Source organism: Pipra filicauda, unplaced genomic scaffold, assembly GCF_003945595.2.
Source record: "Pipra filicauda isolate LSUMZ 115617 unplaced genomic scaffold, ASM394559v2 scaffold66_size7647185_pilon, whole genome shotgun sequence".
NCBI classification, from domain to species: domain Eukaryota; kingdom Metazoa; phylum Chordata; class Aves; order Passeriformes; family Pipridae; genus Pipra; species Pipra filicauda.
In genome coordinates this window covers 5145775-5162838 of record NW_024104831.1, presented here as the reverse complement: position 1 = coordinate 5162838, position 17064 = coordinate 5145775, and the positions used below count along the sequence as shown (strand labels likewise).

At 36.7% G+C, this 17064-nt stretch overlaps 1 protein-coding gene across 4 annotated transcripts in view; it reads left to right on the top strand.

Moving 5' to 3' along the window:
- The window catches only part of NXPH1 (neurexophilin 1), a 146377-nt gene extending 129603 nt beyond the window's left edge, over nt 1–16774 (top strand). For 3 of the 4 annotated variants that reach the window (XM_027749219.2, XM_027749217.2, XM_027749220.2), the window contains exon 3: nt 14831–16774. In XM_027749219.2, the coding sequence (XP_027605020.1) occupies nt 14831–15592 (762 nt within the window). In that variant the 3' untranslated portion in view covers nt 15593–16774. Of the gene's footprint in view, nt 1–3980; nt 4048–14830 lie in introns of those variants that run through there. The other variant, XM_039388655.1, reaches the window with a different exon arrangement.
- The last annotated feature ends 290 nt before the right edge of the window (nt 16775–17064 follow it).

The following is a 17064-nucleotide window of genomic DNA, read 5'->3' as shown; positions in this document are numbered from 1 at the left end:
CCGGTTCTCAGGGGGGCCAATCTCAACCCATGACATCTATAAAGCAAACTAAGAAAGAAAACACTTTAAAAAACTAACAGCTTGAAAAAAAAATGGGTAAGATGTTGCTGGTTTCTGGTATGTTTGCAAAAATTTTATCTTGAGATTTTTACTCAGTAAATATAAAACAATAGAAAAATATTCTTGTTATTCACTAAGTAGCTTGTGGACTACCCAGAGCTGCTGTTGACTGACAGCTGAAGGATAAAGGGGAACTTGAGGGATTCACATTTCGGAAGACATCTGTAATGTCTTCTGAACTGTGAATCCAATTTTGTTTCTTTTTTTTTGTTTTCCAATGACATCGTAACACAATAATCATAAAATATATTAGTATGATTATTTTCACTATTATTTTTTGTCAGAGAAAGAAGTCAAGCATTTCTTATTACCAATGACAGCTGTCCCTGCTTCTGTAGAAAACTGGTCTACAAGTGGTTTTCAGGCTTCTTGTTAAAAAGGACTTAGTGAGATTAATAACACAACTCACTTCTGAGCGGACTTTGTTTCCTTGAGCCTGCATCTTTTTAAAACAGCTAATGACGTTATGTATAACCAATTATTGGAATCAGCCTTTTTTATTGGTACATCCCGGATATGACATGGGAAAGAAAAGTCCAGAGATTTGTACTAACTCTTAGCTCTGCAATGGAGTCAGGACATCACCAAATTTCTTCTTTTAGCTTTGTCTTTGCCAAATCTGTTTCAGTGAGAAAGCTTTCTAGGCTGGTGACTATATATGTTTAGTACACCCTGACCACAGGGAGATTTGTGAGCATTGCAGTAATAGTAGTAATATATAACATTAAATGTAGATTCTGAAAGGATGTCTATTCTGAAAATGCACTTAGGAGAAACACAAGTGGGAGTGTCATTTACACTCGAAAAATGGAACTGCTAAGCATTTATATTTAAATTAAATGCTTTTATGAGTTCATTGAATGTTATTTAGCAGGTATATTATAACAAAGACATGTTACCTATTGCCTTAGAATGAGGATATTATTGCTTTTTCATAGTTATCTTTTGTATCAGCATTTGGCAGGTAACAAATGATATTTGCTTGCTAATGTTAAATTGTTTTGTGCTGCTGCTCAGCCACAAAGATATAGAAGATGAGACAATGGAAAAGAGTTATTACTTTTTTGGGCAGACATAGGAATATATTAATGAACAGTGATCTGGACCTGTCTTTGAAGTAATGTTTATTCTATGAAAGGCAAAGCACTTAATTCCTGTCTGAATCACTCCATCAAAATCCTGTTCATGCAGAAGGCTGCAAGAGTGGAACTGCAGATAGAATTGGCTCAGATAAGTCAGTATGGTCAAGGTGTTGATGATCAGAACAGTTAGGGGTCAAAGCAGAATGGACTCCAAGTATCAGGATTTTGGGAACTTGGTGTGAAAAGTTCCTGTTCCTGAATCCATTTTTTGGTGCCACTTTATTTCCTAACTTGTGCAGATTTGAAACCAATAATACCTGATTCACCCTGAACCCTGAATTTGTTATACTTTAAGAATATGAAAACATGCTCTTTGAGTAAACAATGAAGCCCAAACTTATAAGGATTCCACCTTAATTTTTCAGACTTCAGTGTTCTGTTTAAATTAAAAAGAAACCTTCTGGTAACCAAGCTTTGCAGGTTTCCCCTTTAGTTTAAGTCTATTTTGATAGGCCAGTTAAATTTTTTTTACATATCTGAGAAGTCCTTGTGATACAAGGTCAGAATAATAAATTTTATGTTTTTATTCTTTATGTAGGAAGAGTAATATAATGCCATCACTACTTTATTATGCTGCAGTCATTCTGTTACCATGCAACTTAAAATATTTCAGCTATAAGCACTTGGAGAAAGTTCATAGGTGTACATCACTACGTTATAATTTGCCTGTAAAGACTACATTTCTTCTAGTCATCCCTAGAAATGCAGTGATAGATCAAGACCATGGAACTAGTTCCGAGGTGAGCTGAAGAGATGGTGAGCTGAGAATGCACTGTATTTGCACATGTTTAACCACTGCTCCAGAGCTCCAGTATTTCTGTTTACAAGTTGAGTTAGTATTTCTCACTAATTGGAAATGTCTTGACCTTTTCTGAAGGCTGGAAAAGTTTTCTGAAGGGTTTATGAAACTGGTAATCAAATTTTTCTTTAAAACCAGAAAAGTCTTTCTGTAATTTGAAGGTGCTCAGCAGAAGTCAGCAACCATAAAATAACACCAAAGATATCAGTTTATTAGACCTTGAACAGTCTTGTCTTTAACTTGCTTCAGTACATCTCAATATGAATTTAAAGAGATGTATCAGAACTACTGTATGTTACAGGAGAAGATTCATGATCCCCCGCAGACAAGCTCATCCTAGAAGCTGTTTTGCTGAAGCAATATTCACGTATTCTCTTCTTAACTTTTTTGTTACAGTGTGAAAAACTTAGCAATGAATAACCTCCTTCAACTTATGTGTCAATGCCCAAAGGACTCTTAACTCATCTCAATTTAAATTAATGACCTTACTGATAGTATTAGCAATTGGACCATGGCTCTCATGAGCCAGCTATTTGCATATGGAATTTGATTAATCCTGCTGGCTATTAATTTTCGGTTTTAATTAGGTGTGATACTATAGCAAGAGAAAATACAAGACTACTGTCAGGCACAGACAATGTTGCTTTTCTATTGGGTATTCTATTCTGTTTGGCTGTGTTAGCTTCCCTTACAATGTCTGTTTGTATCAACTCGGAAAGCTACCATAGACCTTAAAAAGGTCTGTGCAAGCTCAGAGATAGTCACTACAAAGAAGCACCATATTGAATGAATGTTACCATATAATAGGAAATAGAGAAATTGGTTTATGGTACACCCTTCTGGTACTCTGTAGCTCTATTCCTCTTAATGGCGTAATAGGTCTCTTGTAATACGTGTGTCCAGTCACAGAAAGACCAGCTCTGTAAGGAAGTGGGACTAGTACTTTTACTGAGGCTGCTTGTTTTCCCTGTATCCCGACTAAGCAAATGTACACTGACAATAGAGTCCTGTACAGATTTGGATCAAGACTAAATTTTGCCTGGATCTTGTAAATGTGTAACGTGGTGTCTCCTGGTTTCCAACAGGCCGATCTGTATTTCTTTGACATCTTTGCACTTCAGGAGCATAGCAACATGTTTATGTGTGTCATAGCCAGGAAAACAATGTGCAGCACCTGGCTTGCTCAGCAGAGCTGGTGCCCCCATGCTGCTTACTGCTGAGCATATCCCAGTAAGAATTAGCAGACCTTGACAAAACCATCAAGAAAATCTCAATAAAAATTTAGTACCCTTGCAATAGAAAAGCTGTTTTATCTTTCCCTTTCTTACCAGAACAACATCAAAGAAACAGACCTCTTTCCTAAGAGATGGATTTTAATAGGTGTTGATATCCATTGACCAAATGAATGAATGATCAATGCCTATCAAACAAACATAGTTAGAAAGGGAATATATTGCTGCATCTGGTTAAAATTCAAAGAGAAGAAAACCTTCTCTGAGATCACAGAAGGCTTCTGAGAAGTCAGTATGTGTATCTGGCAAGGGTATAAGGTGAAGACGAAGGCATGAAGATTAGCAGGGATATGCCAAACTCTGATTGAACATTGGAACAGCTTCCTCTGTGCTTTTAAAATGCCTTTCCTGAAGTACTCAGCTGTTTGTAATAGATGCATAATTCATAGTGAAGAACAAGCAATTTCAATGAAAGGAATTTATATTTTTGCAAGAGAATTTCTTGTACTTGTGGAAGCCCCCCTTTTTTTTATTTAACAAATATCTCATTTACATAAAATTTCTTTATGTGGAAATATGCACTCTGCCAACATCAGTGGGAGTTAAATCTCCTCAAAAGACATCTTTGTTCAAATTCATATTTCTAGGATACACCCATGAATATCTACGTGGAAAGTGACTCAGCTGTATCAACATTCTAATGCTTTTCTTTGGAAAACTATGGTATCAGACATGGGAGCCACAAACTCTTTGGGTACATTTAATTTTATTAAACTTTTGCATTGACAGTGGATGATTTGAAACTGCATGTAGAAAATTAGTAATATTAACAGAGTATGCTAAGAGTATGCTAATAGTATTCTAATATTGTACTGTGGTCTTGTCCGTTATATAGTACCATGACATGTCAGGTTACAGTCTTTTTCACCTTCTTCAGAAGATATGCCTACTGCTATGAAAATGGATGTTTTCTTCAGTGTGTTATATATAAAGCAAACTATAGTGCAAATTTTGATTAAAATGTTGCTCTGTGTCCTTTCATATAAAATCTAATTTTATTTAATATTACTTTCTACATGTATGCAGAAAATGGCAAGCTAATATTAATAAAAGAAGGCTTATAGGAATGTGGAACAAGAACAATAGATCCTTGTTAAAATTTATTTACCTAGCTAGACTTTCATTTCAAAGTTAGCATCACTCTGTAATACTGGCATAATACAGGGGTCTTAAAACTCTGTTAGACATTTTTAACCCATTTTAATTTATTCCATGGAAGTTTAATCCCCTGCTGAATGGAGATGGGGTGAATTTTCAAAAGTCATAATCCACTGAAGTAAAAAATCTGTAATGACAACATAGACAGCAGGTTTCAAGAGTTTAGTTTAAATTCTTTCTAAAAATGTAAAACTTAGGGCAATAGTTAATAGGATATTTCATACAATTATATTTCAATCCCTTTCCAAATCTTTATACATTCACTTGCATCTTTGCCATTAGAAATATTTTGGCTTGATTTCTGTTCTTTTAAGGCAAAAATCAGAAAGCTGTAAAATTCTAATGTGAAGATTTTTACAGAGCATTGTAACTCATTTGGTCCTTCAGTTCACAGACAATTATATGTGATATCATGATGTTTTCTAAATCGAAAGAGAAATGATGTCTTACAAACAAAACACCTTCCATTCTGCCTTAACTGGGCAAGAAAATAAAATTAAGCTACATAATACCACACTATCTTCATCCTTCTGACTACCACCTCCCTAAGATCATGCTCTATGGTGAACTTGCCACCTGCTGCAGCAAGAGAAGAGCCCTAAAGAGAAGATACAAAGACTCCCTGAAACAACATCTCAACCTTGGTCATATTGATCACCATAACTGGTCTACTCTGGCCTCCAATCGGGAGGTCTGGAGACACACCATCTATAACGCTGCTGATGCTTTTGAGAACGCACGCAGGATCACTCTCGAGGAGAAAAGACAATGCAGAAAGAATCGTGCCTTGCAGAATATACCATCTAAGGAGTCTTTCTGCTGTGCCTTTTGCAACCGGGCGTGTCTATCTCGTATTGGCCTTTTTAGCCACCAGTGTGCTTGTAACAGATGTGGGTAGAGCCCTTCCCAAATCTTCATTCACGAAGCCTAGCCATGATCTTCATCCTTCTACTCCTCTAGAGTTTTTATAATTGACTTTAGTGATGGGTCATGATTTGGCCCATAAATTGATTGGATGTTTCCTATGTACTCCTATGTTTCCTATGTACTCCAAACCTACACTTTTACGCTGTCCTTTGACTACTACCTTTGGAGCTGCCTAGTTCTGGAAGTACCTGTAACTCAGAAAACACCTTCTTTATTTCTTGACCAGGAAGCTCCTCTTGTGCCAACCATAAATTTTTACAGCTTTGCCTGGCCTGAGCATCCAGGCAGCAAAATTCTGCCTGAATCGCACAGGAAAAACGCTGCTTCCTTGCTAGATTTTGTTGTGGCCTACTGGACAAGAATTTAGGTGGCATCAGATGAAGCTGGATGTGACTTGTTCAGAACAAACAGGAGGAGAAGATTCTCAGAGAGTCTGAAGCAGAGATGAGGAATGGCCGGTTGCAGGGTGTTTCACATGCTGGAAGTTTCATAGAGAAAAAGACAAGTTCTTGTAACTGATGTTTATTGAAAGTTATAAAATTCATGACCACATATCCAGCTTAAGAAGTCCTCAATCTGCAAAGATTTGAATATGGAAAAGATTTTCTGGTACATGTGGTGTTTTCTCTCCCTAATTTTGTATTCCTTGATTAACCCAACTTTTAGCCATTGTTGGAGGTGTAATATGGGACTAGATGGAATTTTGTTTTGACCTGCTAATGCTATCAAGTTCTTAAATAAGATAGACAAGGAAAATCACTTGCTTTTGTTTCTCTCAGAGCTACATTTCTGAAGGAAAAAACAAGGAGCTTCCTTCTTTGAAAGACAACAGCGACAGCAGTGCGTATCTTCACCCCTGCTTTCTAGAAAAAGGATAGAACATTTTGTAGGGCTGGCTTTTCATCACTTTCTGTTGTGGATCTGTGATTTTTGTTCCTGGTTAAAAGTCCCCAATCTTCTCCAGGCAGATAGAGGAGTCTGGATGTTTAATTCCAAGTCTGATTTCCACTCCAAAAATTTGTGAAAGGATAAAGAAAGTCTTTATCTTACAAAAAGCTGACTGCCACAGCTGAGAGGGCAGCACTGGAAGAATGAAGCAGAGAAAAAAAGGAGAAAGAGAAAAATATCAGTTAGGGCACTGCTACCAGGAGAAATGTCTCTGTAATTACAATCTAAGTCTGATTTAAAGTACCTATTTGTCTTAGATGACTAAACACTTTTTTAAAGCCTTTTTAAAGTTCTTTTAGTCATTAGAGAACAAAAGAAGCTCGATAAGACTAATTTTTCTGATTTTAAATACTTGTAAAAATTATTCATATGATTAAATCAAACTCAAAAGATAACAGAATAGTACAAAGTGACACTGCTTCTCAAAGGAAACCCCCAGTTGGGAAATCTCCTATATCTAAAAGTAGGAACAATACCAGCAATTCTGCACACCTTGCTGTTTGAGTAACACACCACTGGCTTCAGCATGCTTATGGATGTATAGTGGACTTGAACAGGAGTACAGCATTTCGAAAGGCATTTACATAGAGCATTCATTGGCCCGCTTCCAGCCTGCAGCCTTTGGGTTCTCTCCATATTACTGTCTACAGGGCAAACTATGCACCATAGGTCAGGTTATTCCTGGTCATCATTAAGCCTCTAGGTGAGGAGCATTAATTCAGTTTTGAATGTTCATCAATAGTTCATGGAAGGAGAGGAAGCAGTTCATTCTGTTTCTCTCTCTCTCTTGATTATGGAATAAACCTAGATGAATAGTTTAGACCTCAGACCAGATTTTCAGGTGAATAAGGTAATCAGTGAGGTGATTCCCACCCCAGATCATGGACTGGACTGGCACAGAATATTGTCTGATCAGGACCTAACAGGTGGCAGGCCATCACTTTCTTTCATCTGTTTGTTACCATTCACAGGGCTTGTGGCAGTGTCACAGCTTAAGCCATAGTCCACAAGAATGCAAAGGAGAGAAAATGAAACTCAAAAGTAAAATTCTATATGGTAGTTCTTAAGTATTCTTATGGGAACCAACCACTTAAGGTGCTTTATCACCTTTGTATTTCCTAAAAATTATTTGAGACTTCCTAGTTTTCAGATCTATTTATAACAGGCAACTTACATTGTGTAGAAAGCACTGCAAAATTGTAACTTTTGCTAGTTTTTATTCTTTTACAGAGCAGCCACTGCAATATCTTAATATTTTATGATAACAACTGTTAAGCATTATAATAGCTCCAAAAAAAACAGTGTTAGTTTTTACGTGCCCTCATCTTTCTGTGGGTGCAAATTTTCTAATTAGTCTTTGATTCTTAGTCAGATCACAAAGAGATATCAACTGATATAGGCGCTCTCATTTCAATGATGTTAGATTTTACTGAATTTATATCAGCTGTTGTCAGCTGAATTTATATCAGCTTTCTCATCTTGCATAACTGCTGTTGTGTGAATGATGAAAAAACTCAGGTAGCCACATTTTTGTTTTAACAAGGGCCATTTGAAACAAGAATGATAGCTCATAGAATAAAACAAGAAAAATACAGACTTAAAAGCTGAGCTGAGTGCAGTCGATAGTATTAATCTGAATTTTACAAATCCTAAGGAAGTTCTATACAAAAATTAGTAACAATGTATCTTAAGTTCAATTTCCTAACTTAAAGACAGTAAAAAATATTACCTTGCCTCTGTTTTCTGTGACAACAAATTATATTTTTTATGCTGAAGTGAATGATTCTAAGTGATTACTTTAGAAAGCATTATTGAAAACTTCAAATGCCTCTCTTTCTGTGGTCGATAATGAAAGGAGGTCACCACAACAATTCTGCAGGGCTCTGAGCAAGGACCTCTGCTGTTCAATACATTTTTGTAAATGACTGGGGGAAGGTGAGTGAGAAAGTTTGTTAATGACAAAATATCTCAGAATAGAAAAGATAAGATCCAAGAGGGAGGAACGGCAGAGAGATCTTACCAGAATTAGTAAATAGGCAGTAAATTACAGAATGAAATTCTGTGGTAGCCCAAGTAATGTGAAACATATCATAAATATAAATCCCTGTTCCATGTATAATTAGGATTGAAATTTTAGTGTTGTCAGTTTCATACAAACATCAGTTCTGTGTTCATTAATTATCAAACCCAAATAAAATATTATGAATTAGTAGAGAAAAAAGACTGAACTAATAGTGGAAGGCCATATTTGCCATCATACAGGACCATGGCTCTGACAAATCTTGGATACTGTGCTCCATTCTGGTCTCCTCATTTTAAAGACAGAACTGGGAGTGGAACAAAGTGGGCTTCAGAGAAGGACAAAAAGGAGATTCAAAGGTATATGTATAGAATTGCTTATGTACAAGGATTATTTGTGTGGCCCAGGAGGGTCAGGGCTGGAAAAGTGATCAATATTTGTTTACTATTATGAACGGATACAACTGAGACATGTACTAGTGGGCTAGAAGTAGGATGCTGTATGTAGCTAGAAATCATAAAATTTTCCACTCACTGATATTTGTACAAAAAAAGTTTAATGTGTAGCAGCAAAGAAAAGTAAAGAGGAGCATGAGAAATTTGGATAGAGCCTGAATTTTCCATCTGGAGAATGAAAAGTACTCCAAGGGCTTCAGGAGCCAGGTTCAAAATAAACTGTATGAGGAAATAGAGCTGTGGAACTCATTGCTGAAGTACATTGTGAAGATTAAAAGTTTACAAAGGGTCAGAGTGAGCAAATGCACAGAAGAGCAGTCTATTGAGAGTTACTGAAACATATACAGAAACAATACCTAGCAGTGGAAACTAGAATTGACAGCTGGGAAGAACTTAGGAGGCTCTTCTCCAGGAATGTTCTTGCTCTTCTCCAGGAATCTCTTACAGTTGGTTTGATCCTGCATAGCCATTTTTGCGTTCTCATTTGACACAGTAGATCAGGAGTTACTGTTCCATTTTTCAGACTCAGCTGAGTTTGCATTTTTTGATTGACCAACTCACATCCTTAATTTTTTTCATGTAACGCAACAAAAGGCTTGTAAGTTAAAACCAGAGAGGTTTGGTTCTGTGAAATATTAATATGTGTGGGTTTTTGTGTTTGTCCTCCCTTTTGAAAAAGTGTCAGTTTGCAACAGGTACAAGTCCTTCAGTGTGTTTTACACCCCCCCATCCTCTTATTATAATATCTCCATCAACTTGCATTCTCAGTTTCTTTGTTTATCATCAAATTCCTGTAGAATATTGAATTTGACTTGTCTGGAAATTATTAATTAAATAAAATGTTGCTGTAACTGTACAATGTGTAGACAGGTATAGGAATAAAAATTGATCTGAGTAGAACAGTAAACTAGGTCCAGATTTTCCTTCACCCATTGCATAAGCAGGATTAATATGAGAACATGGGATTCATTGAAAACTTTCTGAGTGCTGTCCTACCTCGATAATGGTTCAGCTTACTGTAATGTCCATCAGTACTTTTTAATGTGTGTTTTTATCTGAGTTATCTTACTGAGGAAAGAAAATTCTGAATTCTTTTATACAGAGCATATGCAAACACAGTGCTGTCAAGTTCTTGCAGTGTTATGCCAGCAAAAACAATCTTGGTTTTGATTAGTTATTTACCTGAAGAGAGAGATTTATCACTTTGAGTATTAGATTGTTTGTTTATATTTTCATTTGCCCTCAAGTAGTCACACATTTGGAGGAATAAATGCATAATTTCTAAACCAATACTATAATTATAGGTAATGAACTGTAATAGAGCTAGAATAAAAGGAAAAGAGTGAGAAATCAAGAGGCATTCTGTACCTTTTTGAGTTACTAATTTTTTAATCTCTAAATCAATCAACCTTAAATTAATGTTAATATACCTATGGTTGATTTTAAACTGAGAAGAGGGCCTAAATCCTCACTTGACACCTTCATGGATTCCCAAGATCCTTTATCAATTTCATTTTCTCTGCTCCAAATGTTCAGGTTTGACCTGACAAAACATTCAGGGCTCAGTATCTTGAAAGAGAATTCCAAAATTTCTGAGACAAATAAACTGCTTATCCTTTAGGAAGTCCTAAAAGAACTACATATATTCATTAAAAAGTGTTTACTGATGTTAAACACCATTACAAAAAAATTTTCACCCTCAAAACAAAGGATACAGAATGAATGGAGTATTCTATTTTAATGGATTCAAAAATTTATTACAGATCAATTCCTGTCTTTTTTAATGATACTTTGGGATATTGTGCCCAGTGAAACCACTGTCTTTGCTTCTTCATAGAAGAAGCAGAAGAAATGGAATAGCAATTTTTCATTATTCATTATTCATAGGAAAATAGCTACCAAGCAGTCAGCTCCTGGTACTTTTTGGATATCAGTAGACTTTACTAGGTAGTGGAGATCTGTACTTTCTATTAGAAGTACAAGACCAGAACCAAATGTCAGTCTGTCATGCTTAATGATTGCTTTTCCAATGACATTTGTACCCTTGGATAAGCATTTCTGGATCTTTTTGCTCTTTACTATTTTTCTATATGGACATTTTTGCCATCATCATCATTCAAATCCAGTTCTAGCTATGCAGTCATGGAGGAAAACCCCCTACTCAGCCCTCTTGCAACATTGATTTATTGCACTGCAGTGGGGTTGTGGGTTAACACTGGTAGGCAGCTAGGCAGCTCACAGGTCTTTGCTTACTTTCTGCCTTTCCCCTATGGGACAGGGGAAGAGGAATGGAAGAATAAAAGCAAGAAAACTTGGGAGTCAAGATAAAGAAAAGCTTAATAAGTGAAGGATAAGTGGGAGAGAAGAGAAAGAGAAGAGAAAGAGAAGTGAGAAGAGAAAGAGAACAAACCAGAACAAGTGATGCAAAGTCAATGCTCACTAACTCCCAGGGGTAGAGTGATGACCAGTCGGTTTCTGAACAAAAGATGGCTAACCCCCTCTAAACCCACACTTTTAATTGCTAAGCATGATGTTACATATTATGGAATATATCTTTAGTTAATTCAAGTTCTCTGCTCAGTTGTGTCCACTCCCAATCCACTGTGCACCTCCCAGTCTATTCACTTGAGGGACCAAGAGAAAAATAGAAGGCCTTGATGCTGGGAAAACTCTGTTCAGCCAGAGCTAGAACATTAGCATGCTGTCAGCATGTGGGTCAAAAGTCTAAACCATCGCACTGTATGAGCTCCTGTAAAGAAAATCGACTCTATCCTAGCTAGAGCCATTACAAGTGGGCCAAACTTCCTCCTGTTTCATTATAGAAGTGACACTTCACTGTGGAAAAGAAGGCAACTCTGGTTATAGTGAACAAATTTATGAGGTAGAGTATGCAAGTTTCTGAACTATATGCAGATACCATCAAGGAAGAGGACAAAAAAACCTCTATAGAATTTAGGCTGCTGGCTGTTTTATTATCCACTTGAAATTGGCTCTTTTTCCATGCACCACTAGAATAGGTCTATGTTTCAGTTTCACACTACTAAGTGCAAAATCTCATGCATTTGTACGCTCTTTCCTGTATTATTGCAGCCTTGCTTTTGGAAAGGAGAGATCGAAGAAAATTGTGGATCGGTTCATGTGAAAAAAATGCTGCATTTGCAGAAATTCTATTACACAGCAATGCTCTGTGTTATTGGGTGTGTGAGTCTCTGAGGATACATATAGCTACTTTCTATAGTACATAGATACTAACAGTATATGAGAAAGCAGTTGGTTGGAAAATGTTAGTGAAGAAAAATGAATTATAGAGCTTTTTTATTAACCCTTGTGGGCTGTTTTTTTAGTGCTTACACAGACACTTGACTCGGGAGGGCAGGTTCAGGCCTTTAATCATGAATATAGCCAGTTATCCACACTGAAAATTGCAAACAGAGGTCTCGGGGCTAACTGCATGACCAGAAGTCTTTCAGGTATTACAAAATCGATGACAGTAACAATCAATTGTATCTGTTAGATCAGGTATGAAGCAGTATAGAATGCATGGAATCTAAATCGTCTATTTCCATGAAATATGCTGGCTTTCAAAAAACCACTTTTTTCAATGTTATTCAATGTATTGGATCAGTCAGCAATCATTTCAGAAAATATCTCCTTCCTTTCCTGAATGTTCAGTTTTATATATCTGAAAAAAAAGAGACACTTCTTTTAAAGGCATCTTGTTACATGGAAGATACTCTTGCATCTTGTTACATGGAAGTTGTAGTGTAATCCTATGAAATGTAAATAATTGAAGATGAAGATGATTGAAGATGAAGAAAGAAAAACAAAGATTAAAAAAAACTGTGAGCAAAGAAAATTACAGTGATAAGCAGTCTGTATCCTACCTACAGATTACGAGCTCTGCTGGCTAACTGCTTAGATTCATAGCATGTTGACAGATTCATGCTAGACAGGCACATTTTTCCTTTTAACCACATTTCTTTTCTTATTTTCCCTCTTTCCCCATATGCCACAGAAAAAAAAATATATTCTGAGTCTCTTTCTCTCTTCCTGTGACATTTTCATTGCTGCTTCATTAACCAGTGCACCATCAGTGCATTTTATTACAGCTTCTCTCCTGGCTCACTGTGTTGATGCTAAAATGTAACTTTGAACTGGCTATCGAAATGCTAGTCTGTGTTTAATCCTTCTGTCCATTCAAAAGATGAAGAAGTAATATCTTTGGCAAAATCCTGAATTAAACCCATATTTTATCTATTATCCTTTTTGGCCCACCAACTTGAAATTAACTGGGGAGGTATAGTGTGGGGTGTGACAGACTTAATTATCTATGTATTTACTGTAAAAGGCTGGGGGCATATCTCCTATTTAATTAGTGTATTAAGACAATTTAGACTGATTTTCTGTATATGCCTTCAACTGACCTTGAAAAACTACTGAAGTTAATGAAAGCATGCTTCAATTTCAGAGTTTTTAGGAAATGAAAAGGCCATGCTATGATAGATATCCTCTGTGACATATACCTGCAGTTGTACCAGTAGGGAGGAGACATGATTTAAATACTATCTGGTTTCCAATGGGTTTCCTGGGTAGGGAATGCACTCAATTCATTTTTAAGTGAAGAGAAAGATGTAACTGCAAGTATGATAGAAGCATGTAAATCAGAGGAATAAAGGAGACATATTCAGAATCTCAGCCGTGAAAAGGGAAATAAGAAACGTGATGGCCTCTTCAGAGCAGTGCAAATGTTAGAAAATGGGGCAGTGTGTGTGGTGAAAATTTTCAGAGGGAATGGAATAACGTGTTGTCAGTCACTTTCCATCCACCCCCTGCCCCACCAATTCCAGCACTCCCTGCAACACTCCATCAGAGCTCTCTGCCAGTGCTGCATGTTAGACAGCTGCGAGCCTGCATCTGTTTTCTGTTTTCCACTCAATTAAGGCAAAGAGAAAAACTATAAGTAAGACAAATTGCTCTGACAGTAAATTTTGTGACAAACTATGTCTGAAATATATGATTTTGTAGGAAATTGTGCAAGACTTTGTCTTCTTTTAAATGTGATTTTGCAAATTTTTTTTATTAGTACTTTTAAATTGGTGGCCTTATTTTTCTTGTAAGTACACAAAAGGCTTTCTGTCTTACACAGACCACTATTTGATTTGGGGAGGAAATGGTGAAAAAAGAAATGAAGCAAGGAAGGAGAAATGCACGTCATACTAGATACAGACAAGGCAAATCAGTAGCTAGTCTGTAAGGGACTATAAGAAAAGACTGTGACTCCTCCTGTATTAATTGAGGTGGATTACACAGTATGTACAGCTGTCGATGTCAAACTCATTAAAATTTTCATTATTCTTTATTTATTTTGTAGTTGTGACTGAGGGTCCCAGTCAAGAACACAGACCAGTGTGTACTCATAAAAGGAGTAGGGAAATTATATTACTCTTATTAGATTCATAATGACATGGCCTCTGAGCATGGTCAGGCTGGCACCACCAAGACAGCACCCTGACAGTGGACACTAGGGGCAGCAAAAAAAAAAATGAATGTGACTCTGATAGTGGAGAACACAGCCACTTTGCAGAGAGAACATTCAAGCCAGAATGCTTCACTCTGAGATGCCCCATACAGCCACATACAGACCGAAGGATGACAAGGCTATGTACCTTGTTTTTTGTAGTAATTCATTACCTACTCATCACTTACAGACATCATAACAGGAGAATATTTTGAATGTCTTGGGATTAAATCTGAAGGGCAGTGTAAAAAACTGGCAAAGGAGAATTAAGTAATAACTCCTCGGAAAATAGAGGAAAATAGACATTTCTGGTTTGGTTTACTGAGTAGAGAGATATAATTTAATTTCTCAAAAAAAAATTCCCTATGATTTTGAAATATGGTCATTTTGGTCTCAAGTGGTAGCATTACATATTTCAATATATCTTCTCCTTCTTCCCTTCTTTTTTCAGGTTACCTGTGCAAATTTAACAAATGGAGGAAAAACAGAACTACTAAAATCAGGAAGCTCCAAATCCACACTGAAGCATATATGGACAGAAAGTAGCAAAGACTTATCCATCAGCCGACTGCTGTCACAGACTTTTCGTGGAAAGGAAAATGACACAGATTTGGACCTGCGATATGATGCCCCAGAAACTTATTCCGAACAAGATCTCTGGGACTGGCTGAGGAACTCCACAGATCTGCAAGAGCCTCGACCCAGAGCAAAGAGACGGCCCATTGTCAAGACTGGGAAATTTAAGAAAATGTTTGGCTGGGGAGATTTTCATTCCAACATCAAGACTGTGAAGTTAAATCTATTAATAACAGGGAAAATCGTTGACCATGGCAATGGGACATTTAGTGTTTACTTCAGGCATAACTCCACTGGTCAAGGGAATGTATCTGTGAGCCTAGTGCCCCCTACAAAAATAGTGGAATTTGACTTGGCACAACAGACAGTGATTGATGCCAAAGATTCCAAGTCCTTTAACTGTCGAATCGAATATGAAAAGGTTGACAAGGCTACCAAGAACACACTCTGCAACTATGACCCTTCAAAAACGTGTTATCAGGAGCAGACCCAGAGCCACGTATCATGGCTCTGCTCCAAGCCCTTTAAAGTAATCTGTATTTACATTTCCTTTTATAGTACAGATTATAAACTAGTACAGAAGGTGTGTCCTGATTACAACTACCACAGTGACACACCCTACTTCCCATCAGGGTGAGGACCAACTTCTGTCTGAGACTGAAGCCTGGGGAATAAGAGGTTGTATGACAGGTCTGTAACCTCAAGGAGGAAGGCCACATCTATTGCCTGGAATGTGTCTACCTGCTGCTGCTGCTGTCAAATGGCTGCAAATATGTTAGTGGAAAACAATCTGATGTAATTTTTGCCCAGTCAGCTCCATGTATCAATCTAGGTGTAAATCACTATGGATTTGAAATAAAACCATACACATACACAGAGATACACATACTTTTCAGTGCACATTACTGAGATTCCTATTAAGAAAGCTTTCATTGTCTCATGTCTAAGGTTTAAGGATAACTTCTCATCAAGCAAAATGGATTAACTAGACAGAACAAGGTTTCTAATGCAGACTGTTATGGAAATCTCCTTGAAAGTCCTTCGAGTACATGCCAATCAATAATCCCCACTCATGCATTCTACTGCTTGAAGTAGCTGTACTGGTAAACAATACTGTAGGAGTAAATACTTGTTAAAATGGGAAAAATGTGTGTCTAGAGCTCAGTATTTCTTATTATATGAACACAGAAAAGCATCATGACTTTTTCCAGCACACAGTAGGCACATTCGAGGTGGTGTTAGGTGGCTCTTTTTCTGTGGAGTGAGCCTCTTCCTAGTAAAGATGGGCAAACATTTGGAATTTACATGTGAGCAGACATACTGGTTTCATGTTTCTCTGACTCTTTAAGCTCTGATTCTTTAAACTTGTTTGAGTTTAGGCCAAGTTACTTAAAAACTGCAATTGATCTCTAAGAAGGAAAATGCCTGGCGGAGAACATGTAAGTTATAAGTGGCTGTCTTATCTTTATTACAAAATATTGTAACAAATTCAATATCCTAGTCTTCATTTGTATGAATGGTTTGTATTGTACATAATTTAACCAGTGTTATTTGAGCTGCTTATTAATATTAACTTGTAATTGTCTCTCTGCTTGTTATTGGTTAAAAACAATCAAGGAAATGAGGAATCCATTTTATCAATGTAGCTGTAAACTCCATTAAAAGACAGAACTATGTACAAAGCATTTATTCAGCTAAAGTATTGTTGAAAGCTATACATATACAACATTACTACAGTCTGTCTGTATTTAGATATTTTATTTCCAGAGAAAAATGAACTGTATATAAAAATAAAAAATCTTAAAGTTGAGTTTCAATATGTACTGTGTAGATAGTAGTTTAAATGGTTCTGACAAGCAGATAACACTCCAAGTCTAATATGGTTTTCAATATTGTCTCTTTGCATATGCACATATATATATACCTCTATCTATAAATTTGTGTGTGTGCATGTTTGTGTGTGTATATGTACGTGTGTGTGTGAGTGCGTGCAAATACTTATATATGTTGAACATGTAAAAATTTCTTGAACCCTATTTCTAGCAAGCAGATTTTATTACTGAAGGGTCTTGCTAATTGAGTAGAAGCCCCCACTTGGATAACAAATTG